Below are 10,724 nucleotides of genomic sequence, written 5' to 3'. Positions count from 1 at the left end.
AAAATTATTTATCTTTTCCTTAAATTTTTATATTTAAAAAATGCATATTGTTATTCCTTTTAATGTACAGTTGTTATTGGCCTCGCCTACGCGAGGTATAGGTAGTTGTTGTGTGTGTCTGTCATTACCCGAGACCGCGTAGGCGTAGTCGTTACCCGAGACCGCGTAGGCGTAGTCGAGGGTAAAGCAGTCGTCCTGTCTGTGTGTTCGCTTTGACCTCCACATTTGAGCTGACACTGCTTTCTTGTCTTGTCCCGGATAGTCTTATAATCAACACTTGCTCTAGAAAAAGTTATTCTCCGTCTTGGGAATCCTTGATTTGTCTTTTCCGTGGTAAAAGAAGCTGGCAAAGTCGCCAAACGCAGTCGGCTCTCCTGCAGCTCTTTCGTAGTGAAAGCAAAAGAGCAACAGGGCAGATAAAACAATAAAGCAAAGCCTCATCTTTCATTAATATGAGAAAAATTGTTCCAATCTTCTTCGTTTTAAAGATATGATAGCCCAAACTTTCATACCTTGTGAGTTTAGACGAGGCTCTCTTCTCCCGAGGTAGCGGCCAGAGTCTTTTAACATTAGGGACTAGATAGCAGTTTGTATGCAACAAATAGAGCCTAACAAATGTATGCTAAACTGTTTAAAAGTCGAGAAAAACCAAAGCTTTCTTCACCACTTAGGGCCATGTGCCACCATTTACTGTGTGTGGGGGTGGAGCATGGCTTGATTGAGCCACACCTTCATTGCAGCCACACCTTTACATTGCTGCAGATAGCAGTGCAGCAAATATGCTGGAGCTCTTTGTTTAAAAAAACAAAAAATTCTTTGTCTGTCTCAAAACATTCACTAAGTTTTAATAAATCTAGTACATGCTGAAGCTTCTTCTCTGTCTCAAAACTTTCACCAATTATTTTCTCTTAATTTATTGAAAATGTTACATACAGATTGTGTCGAGGGTATGCACTTTAGTGCTCTTGTTCATTCATTCATTCTGTACAACTGAAATTTGTTTTTAATAAACAATAACTTTAGCACAGCGTGTTCTAAGCTCCTAGATCTTTCTTTTTGACGTGGAAAAGTCTTTCTTAACTGTTTTGTGTTGCTCAAATACAAGTGCTAGGTACAGAAGCTTCAAAGTAAGAAAATCGAGTAGTTGGGCCAAGTTCCGTTGTGTTGGCACTTTAGAGATAGCTGGTAGCATTTTTCAGTAGATTAGAACATGGCCTTCAAAAATTATGAACAGATTTCTCTAAATCTTACTTGATGAAGAGTTATACTTACTTGAAATTGTTGAGGTCACTCGTTTGTGCAGCGCTAGAGCAACAACTTGCTGGGTTATAGGTACTAAAGTACCTATACTATCTCAAATATACAAAGGCAACAACTTTTTTTGTCAGCAAGTTTATCATATATTGCTGATTAGTAAAGAAAAAGTGAAGCTTCTTTCTCACATGGTCTTCTTGCTGCCACTCATTCCAGTCATGGAATGCCACACCTTTCAATCTACATGCATGGGAGGGGCTGGAGCTGCTTGCATGTATGTGCTGCAGTGCTGCTACTTCTGCAGGTATTCAAGAGCAAGTGCAACTGTAGGAAGCTAGTGTTGAGCAGACTCTCTTCATGCTGATAATCAAACAGTTATTGAAGTGCGGGCATGCACCATAGCAGCTATAGGGGCGAGGCCATGCACCGTAGGTGTCTCGTTTGAGATTATGTTATCAGTGCAGGAGAGGTATAAGAGTATAGTCCAGCCTATGGCCATTCATTTTTACCAAATAAGGGACAAATATGTGTACCCCATCATAGTAGAACTAACAATGTGTGTAATTATAATCGTGAAAAATTTAAATACCAATCACACCTGCGAGTACATGTACTTGTACACATCCCTTACAAAACAGGTCACTGCTCATTGGCAATTTCTACCTTGTAATCTAATCTACCATGTAATCTACCTTGGAACAAAACACACCCTTCAAGAAATTTAATGAGTAGCTGGGGGTGCATATTAGTCAGGCCACTAAGTGCATAATATTTTAGTTATGACAATAATGATGTACATATAAATAATTAAAATAAATTTAAAAGTAAAAAATAACAGCATACAAAAATTCGAAAAAAAATTAAATACTGGCAGGAAAAAGTCTTTCCAATCAATGCATCAAAACTTTTTGTCAAATCTGTCAAAAATGCACATAGTTCTGCTCCAGCTATTACTAATTTAGTTTTTCTGTGTGTCTAATATTAATGTATTTACAAAAATAGGATAAATAAAATAAAGATTAACAATGAAATTTTTTTTTAATAAATAAAAATCAAAAAACAAAGCAATGACATTTAAAAATTAAAAAAAATTAAGTATAAAAATAAAAATATGAAATAAAAAAATAGAAAATAAAATAGCAGTTATTTTCTGAAACTTTTTTTTCAAGCCCCACCTTTCTAACCAATTTTCTGTAATACTTTACAAACTTTTTCTATATGGTTTTGTAGCTTGAGAATCTTGAAGGTATCATCACTTGCTTTATTTTCAAAATATATAAAGAGTATTTGAAATGTAAGAAATGCTTCATATATTGACTGCTATGTAGCCATTAGTATACTGTCCTTGCATAGAGCAATGCACTACTAATCCACTGAATTGAAAACTGAATATTTGACAAAGGAAAACTTAATACCGTATAGCGGAAAATTTTCGTGGCCCAAAATTTTCGTGGATCCGTCCAAAAATCAATTTCGTGGCTTTAATTTTCGTGGTTTTCTACAATTCGGCCATCTTAAACCGTATCGATTTTCGCGGATTTTATTTTCGTGGGTTTTGAAAAAAACGCGAAATCTACGAAAATTTTGGGCCACAAAAATTTTCCGCTATACGGTATGCTCCAAGTTCCAATGAAATATTTTCCACTTTTAACAAACTTTGTGCAACTGGGATCTATGATCTATCCTTAGCAAATCTGCATTGTGCAATGCACAATTAATGTAGATTATGTATTATCAACAAAATATTATAAAAATAGTTTTAGTGATGGCGGCTTAAAAGTGTTCCTGACATAGACTGGTTTTGAAAAGATTAGACCAAATGAATTGTTGACTCTACAGTAGTAATATCCAACTGTTGAGTTATTAATAGGATTTAAAAGAAGAGAACTGTTCCACCACACATATCCTTCATCATCAGAGTTAGGACTGTACACAATATTAGACACTTTACTACCACTGATGATAGTGTAGCCACTGGATCTATTAGATATCTCATCAGTACTATACAACCATGAGACTTCAAATGGAGACTCTCCATAAACAGAACAGTTCACATACACTGTCTTGTAGTTCAAATAATATAGGAAGTAGAACCATATAGGACCTATAGATTAGTTTATAAGAATAATTCCAGGAATTACTCATATTAACCAGCATTATCCATCTGTTGCTCATAATCAGAGTAATTTCCACTACCATCTAACTCTCCAACATTAAGATGCCATAACAGGAGTGATAGAAACAGACCAATAAAAAACATAGTCATGTTGAAGCAAGTACATAGGCTGTAGTAAAATATGTGAGCCAAGTCACATAGTCCATAATTACCCTCTTAGCTATATCCTTTATACTATAGCCTGCAATCTTATTGTGCCAAAAGTTCAAAGCTGTCAATATTTAACTTTGAACACAAGGCTAATAGAGTTATTTATAATAATATTCAATAATGATATTATTCATGATTTAAATTTTTGGTGCAGTAATTGCACTATTGATCATAATGAAAATCATTTATTTGTTGTAAAAAACTTAACAGTGATTATCAATGCTGTTATTATAGTCTTACATAGCCAGGTCCTTTGAGCCATTATTGTATTCAAAAGAGTCTGATTTTTCTATGAAACATAAGACTTGATCATGAAGCATTAATAAATATACCAATAACCTACAATGTGTATCATTAAATTTTCTATGTTTTGTAATTCTTGTAACTCCACAATTTACTAACAGTCCTGTTCACACCTTCATTTACACTTTAGGTGCTAACATCTTAAAATGTTCTTATACGTATAAAAAAGCTTGAGCACAATTTATGCAATGTTCATGAGCTTTCGCCACAGTTAAATGCACAAAGATCTTGTTATTATTTGCATGACAATAATTCATTTTTAAATATTTAAAATTAAAAATTTTTAGAGCTCAAAATTTATCAGTTTTGATAAAAAAAAAGATATTATAATGGCAATGAATAATAGTAGTAAAGAAGCAATGAAAATAACTTTAACATAACTGCAGTGAGTTTCAGTAGAGGGTCGAGATTTAGAGATATTATTATCATGAGACTGGGCATCAGTAAGAGAGAGGGCATTAGGTGTGGAGGGTTGAGGTTTAGAGACATTATTATCATCAGGCTGGGCATCAGTAAGAGAGAGGGCACTAGGTGATGAAAGAAATCTCTCAACTTCAGCTTTTGCTTTGCCAAGTTGATCTGGAAAGTCTTCACAAACTTGAAGTATTCTTCTCCATGTCACATCATTATTGGAATCTATCCATCTCTGGAACACTAGTATCAGCTTATCAGAGGCTGCTTGTTGACTGTGCAAAAGGTCATCTACTTGTACATCAAGTGCAGTCCCAATAGTTGAATAATGGGAGGAAGAATGGTTAAATAGCCTAAGAAGGTGACTCTTTTGAGGCGCTTTGTCTAACAGGAGGTCTGTATTAATTAAGAATAAAAAATAATAAATATTTTAACACTTTCTCACTTTTAACAGATGTATAATCATTAACTTGTTTCTGTGTTTCATCAGACCCTATACCCATGGCAGAAAAAGTCTCTTCAATCAATGCATCATACCTGTTTGTCAAAGTTGTCAAAGCATCACGTAGTGTTCCATATGTTTTAGGAGACTTCCCTTCACCATGAAGCCAATGTGACATAAATTCTTTTAGAATATTCTCAAAAGGCTCGTCTTCATACTTTTCTTCATTCTCATCGTACCAATCCTGACTTAAATCAAGTTTTTCAGCTAAATCAAAAGTAGTCTTCATATCAAATCCTATCTTTTTTAAGGCAAATAAAATGGTATCAACATCTAAATTGAATAAAAGCAATATGCATGGCAGTGTTAAGCATTTTTCGAAGCTCATACCTAGTTTCTTGCTATTTGTAATATTATCTTGAAATGTTCTTTCCTCTACATAATGAAAGGGAATTAAAATAATACACAAAATATATGTAGCTACTAACCAATCTTATTTACATAGTCATTTACAGCTTCCTTTTCCCCTATTGCACGTAATGCTTCAATAACTTGAAGCCTTGTTGGCTTAGAGCACTCTTTTAGCCAAGCTTCGAACACACCATCTAGTCTGTTGTAATCACCTGATATGTTAAGTTGATTAGCTAGAGATTGTATTTTCCCTGGCTCCATAGCTTCAATATTGGCACATAGCTCATGTAAAGGTGGTTGCTCATGTAAATATACGTGCATGTGTACTTTGTCACCTACACAAATGACAACATATTAATTATTATGAAGTGAAATTAGGCAAGCTCAAGTCAAAAGCAGTATCAGTGCTATTAATGTCTAGAGTTTCAACATACCTAGCCATGGGCGCTGTCGAGTGGTAACCTCTGAAGTGGTAACATTACCGTATGGGCAGGTAAGCGTTTTATGGTCACGCTCACTCAGAACACACAGGTGAACAGAAGGATGTTCACACTTTTTGTCTATACAAAAAAATTGCATTTGTAGCTTTAAATAGTTATGACTGCCGTGAAGCTCCTTGATTATGATGGTTAAGCAATCAAATATGAATTCCTTTATTTCGTAGCAGTTGGCTTGCTGCCCATTGTAATAAATCTCTATGTATGTCACAGAGTCAATGAGGAGGATTCCGCCAGACGGTTTGTAAACCAATTGAATGGCATTCCTGTAGATGTTGGTTGGTTTGCCTCGTTTGTTCAATTCAACTAGTTTTATCCTATCATCTTTAAGAAGAAATGTAATCAGCGTACAAAATAGTCCTCGTGGTATAACCTTGTTGTCCCAGGATACAATCAATGGCTCCACTTTGTCACGGTAAGATTTTCGTAATGTTGAAATTTCTTTTTCACCAGCAGTAAGTAAGACACAGGGAAGGAAATATTTATCTCTTTCGAACTTTGCAGTGATGTGCAACTCTATCATCAATGTAAGCAAATCTGACGGCTTACAAAAGCGAGCAATTTTGTTGATTACCTTTGTCTCAAAATATCCATGTTGCATATTTTCCAAGGCATCATTTGGCATGTCAATCTTTAGCGTATCTTCTATATAGTCACTTCCCTCAAAGAATGAGATGCTAATAAGAAGTGATATATCATCAACAAGGTCTTGAGGCTTCAGGAATACAACATTAGGAAGTGCTGTAAAGTAACTTATTCCAGACAAATCATGGAAAAAAAGCAACGTCTTCTGGACATCATCAGGTTTCATGTTGTGCTTCTTTCCAATTTTATAGCATTCTTCAACAGGTATTGTTGTCTCGTTTTTCTCTTTGCAAGAGTCCTGAATTCCTTTTAATAGTTGAAGCTGGTTGCGTGAGATTTTGGCTTTTGTATACGACTTGCAGATTTTATGTATGATCTTTTCAAATGTATTTGGGTTTTTCTGTTCTGAACTTGATTTATTGGCAATTAAAGGGAAAACTCGATTACCACTACAAAAATTTTGAATGGTAACATCTCTATCAAACTTATCCAAATACTCGTTTAGGTGCTCCTTTTTCTCTTCAAAATTTACCGATTGATCATAAAAAGTGCCAAATACAAATACACTTGGTTTAGAAGAATCGCAAACAATTTCATATGATTCTTCATTAGGGCCCCTGCTCTCCATAGACACAATAGAACTAATCAGCCAATCCAGAACTTGTTCATTGGTCAGTTTACGTTTGACAGGATCTCCTATGCGCTTCCCTTGCACACTGTAGAAGAACTCTGTCTCATCTTTCAACCCTTTTGTAAGCTTCTGTGTCACAATGTTGACAACAGCTGACTTTCCACGGAGGAAGGCAGGAGCTATATCTAGGAAGGCGGCCTGACCACCAGTATCAGTAATACAAATAAAGTGCTGCTCATCTGATTCATTGCTGGAAGTTGAAATTTTTGATTGAATATGATCGATTATGCTTTCTATTCTCGTAAATCTTGTCCCTGTTTCGTCGGAAGATTGTACAACTGCCTGTACTGGTTTGATAATGGGTGTACTGTCGTGTAGAGGATTTGGAACCTCACCTAGCAATAGCTTTATACTCGAAGACTTCCCAGTTTCAGGTGGACCAGATATCAAGACTTTTGTCCACTTAATTGTCAATACTAAACAAAAGTTATTATTATTATAATGGAAGGTTTAATTGGTACTGTAAAGTGAGATTAGGTTTTATCAAGAGTACATAATACCTTATACAAAAGGAATAGATAACCCAGAATTAAACAATAAACATTATACATTGATAAGGCTAACAATAATTGTTTATATGATAGCTCAAAAGTAATTACTAAGATAAGTTTGCCCGATGGCCAGGTACTCCTAAGTAACAGGTGTGTCAAGAGAGAAATTCTTAAATTATATATTTATGTCATCAATGCCATATAATTAAAATAGCTAGAAATTATCATAAGTTCTAAATTGATTATAGTAATTGTCTGTAAGCAGGAAAGCATAATTACTAAGCATGCATCTAATCAAATCCCTGTGTGCATTAGGATTCGGATTCAGATAAATGTTAAAAAATTAGACAGTGTAAATTGACTCAATATTTGAAAAGCATCTAATTACAAGTGCACAGTGGCATATCCAAGGGGGGGGGCTGAGGGGGCTTGAGTACCCCCCTCATGGCAGGGCTCTGAAAAAAATTACTTAAGTCCTGGGTCAGACACCTCGAGGTCTCTTCCCTACGCTCATTGTACTCTTCATTTGAAAGTATGGCATGACTATTGATACCAGTTGCCTTAAACGTAACATCATTATACTTGAGCACCCATCGCATTAGAAATTTATGTTAGTTGATGTGTTTTATTCAATTACATTTAATCAATATTAAATCATTAAATCAGTTTTTTGAACTAGGAGAGGAATTACTGACACAAGTATGTATCTATTATACAACTTGCTTGATAATTAGGCTAAGGATAATTATTCATATAGTGCTAAAGTAATTACTAAGATCAGTTTGACCAATTGCCAGCAGGCCAGGAACTCCTAACTAACAGGTGTGTCAAGAAAGATTTTCTTATAAATGTATAATGTCATCGATGCCATAATTAAATATTATACATAGTTAGAAATTATCATAATTGTCTAAATTGATAACAATAATTGTCTGTAAGCAGGAAAGCGTAATCACTGAGCATGCATTTAATCAAATTCCTGAGTACATTAGGATTCGGGTTCAGATAATATTGAAAAATTAGTGTGAATTGACTCAATATTTCAAAGGCATCTAATTAAATGTAAACGTACATTACTCTATCATTTTATTTATGATTAAAGTTTATTTTTCAAATTCCTATCAACTACAGATGAATATTCCAGGCCACCTATATTATTATCATTGCTATTATTATTATGAATTTAACAGTATACTATAAAACATAGAGACAAGAGACAAAGGACAGAGAATATCAACCAGCCCCACCTGCAACACCACTGATGTTATGCATGAATTATATCAACCAGCCCCACCTACAACACCGTATGCTATGAATTATTATAAAGCACTACACTTGATGACGTATGTGCAAGTAAATACAATGTGAAGAATTCTGACAAACACAAAATTCTTAATATTGAAAAATAGGCTTTGACATTATTCAACATAATAGATGCCATTAAATTGCCCAAATTTTCTCCCCTCTAAATTGTATGATGCATAAAAGCACCCTTTATAATAAAAGTGATGGTACTCCCAATCTTAATTTAGCTAATTACACTGAAGAATGATCATCTTATCTGACCTTCATCCTCGGCTGATGCCATGACTACTTAGATATTGAATTTCTTGAATCTAAGTCCTGCAGCTTCTGAGTTTTTCCCTTTAATGTATCCAGGAGCAAGGAATAGTCACCAGAAACCCGAGAGAGGCTCACAGTGGCAGGGGCGTAGCTGGACCTTGGGTGACGGTAGGGTTAGAAGACAAAATGGCGCGCGAAGCGCGCCGCAATTTTGGCCACACCCCTTTTACGTGACAAAATGGAGGCATTTTCCTGCAAGCTGAGCAAAATCAGAGTGAAATTATCATTGTACATAGCTTTAAAAAGAGCTGTGGTTATCAGCCACCCCCTTTTGTTATTGTAAGAACAATGAATATAATCTTTTGGGTTATAATTTCAATGAATATAATTATAAGGCCACTTTGATGGTAGGGCCCAGGCCCCCTCAGGCCCTACCTCAGCTACGCCCCTGCACAGTGGTAGTCGAGGTGGGAGCCGTCTGTCCATTGCTCCATAGATACTATATACCGTAGGTCGGGTTATATTCGCGGCTGCTAATATTCGCGATTTTTTCCCGCGGCTAGCAATTGCCATAGCAACTGGATGCTATTTTAATTGAAAACGGCGCGGTATTGAAGCACAGGACCAGGCTGCAGTGCTCTTGAGTTGTTATTCTTCTTGCTGTTACTAATCCTTGGACTCTTTGAAGCTGCTTTGGCCAGTTCTTTTTAGAAATACTCTACTCACTGTGCCTCGCCGTGTCTTGGGACTCTCCACCCATTCTAGTTAGTGTTTATTGATTTGGGTGTGGTTTATAATCATGACCGACCGACCAGCACTGGTTTTACAGCAAAGAACTCGAAGGTAGAGGTTTATCTATACAAGAAGATAACAGATAGAGAGCTGGAGTCTGGATGGCTCGAATAAAGCTGCTAAAAATAGGTTATTAGCTGCTGAACGCTGTAATTGTATAAACACGTGGTCGATTGTCATAGCAACTATCAATTTGTTTCCATAGTATTTAATTGAACTTCTTTATTAGTTTTTATCACCGCGAATATTAGCAGCCGCGAATATAACCCGACCTACGGTATATAGTATCTATGATTGCTCAGTGAGCTGGACGACGTCGACTGCCCTCGGGGAGTTGACCCCGCATTTAGACTGAAACCCCGGAACACGAATCCTGAAAAGTTCAGGGTGGAGTCGCTGGAGTCTGATCGCAGAATTATCAAGGTAATTATGGATGGTGTAAGGAGAAGGAACATTCAGCTTTTCTTGTCAAAGCAATCTCAAATTATCAGTGAGCCAGTGCATATATAAATAAGGTTTGGTCTTTATCTTCAGATTTTTAGACCCTGTTCAATTGAATGACTTGCTTAAAGCGCTCGAGAGATTCGGAGTCAAGTTGCCTGCTCTTCCTTGGCGGTCACTGGGTGAAAGGCTAGGGCTGGAGAAAGGTACACTAGATGACATCGAGTCGTACTTTACTGCTCTGAAGACCGTTATGGATATGATGGATCAAAGGGTGTGCGAGGATGAGTACATAGATTGCTTGAGAGAATGCTTGTTTGTCTGGTTGGACCGTAATGATGATCGAGCCACGCTCAGCTTCCTCATATCTGCACTTTATAGTTTGACTGAAGAGACTTCTGAAGACAGTGTGGGGATTTTGCTTGCTGTCGAATCAATGATAGGTACATAAATTCTACATTGTGAAGCCTTAAATAATAAAATTTTATTATTATTATTATTCTTTAGGTTATTATGT

The 10,724-nt window shown here is 36.0% G+C and overlaps 2 protein-coding genes across 4 annotated transcripts; one reads left to right on the top strand and one right to left on the bottom strand.

The window, feature by feature from the left end:
* Positions 1–4,160: 4,160 nt before the first annotated feature.
* On the bottom strand, positions 4,161–9,106 carry LOC109585100 (uncharacterized). Of its 3 annotated transcripts, none has more exons than XM_020001043.1 (6): positions 8,978–9,106; positions 5,582–7,336; positions 5,225–5,482; positions 5,127–5,171; positions 4,740–5,069; positions 4,161–4,690 (listed from the first exon to the last, which is right to left on the bottom strand). In XM_020001043.1, the coding sequence occupies exons 1-6, from the start codon at positions 8,997–8,999 to the stop codon at positions 4,167–4,169; spliced, it is 2,934 nt and encodes a 977-aa protein (XP_019856602.1). In that variant the 5' UTR covers positions 9,000–9,106; the 3' UTR covers positions 4,161–4,166. The 3 variants fall into 3 exon arrangements, with proteins under 3 accessions (XP_019856602.1, XP_019856604.1, XP_019856603.1); XM_020001045.1 differs by having other exon boundaries at positions 4,553–4,690; positions 4,832–5,069; XM_020001044.1 differs by having other exon boundaries at positions 4,578–4,690; positions 4,747–5,069.
* A 1,050-nt stretch (positions 9,107–10,156) lies between these two features.
* Positions 10,157–10,658, top strand: LOC109585089 (uncharacterized). The gene is made up of 2 exons (XM_020001032.1): positions 10,157–10,256; positions 10,309–10,658. The coding sequence occupies exons 1-2, from the start codon at positions 10,196–10,198 to the stop codon at positions 10,656–10,658; spliced, it is 411 nt and encodes a 136-aa protein (XP_019856591.1). The 5' UTR covers positions 10,157–10,195.
* Positions 10,659–10,724: the final 66 nt, after the last annotated feature.

This window comes from Amphimedon queenslandica, unplaced genomic scaffold, assembly GCF_000090795.2.
Source record: "Amphimedon queenslandica unplaced genomic scaffold, v1.1 AMPQUscaffold_13119, whole genome shotgun sequence".
Lineage (NCBI taxonomy): Eukaryota > Metazoa > Porifera > Demospongiae > Haplosclerida > Niphatidae > Amphimedon > Amphimedon queenslandica.
The sequence above is the reverse complement of the archived record's forward strand: the minus strand, read 5'-3'. Positions and strand labels throughout refer to the sequence as shown.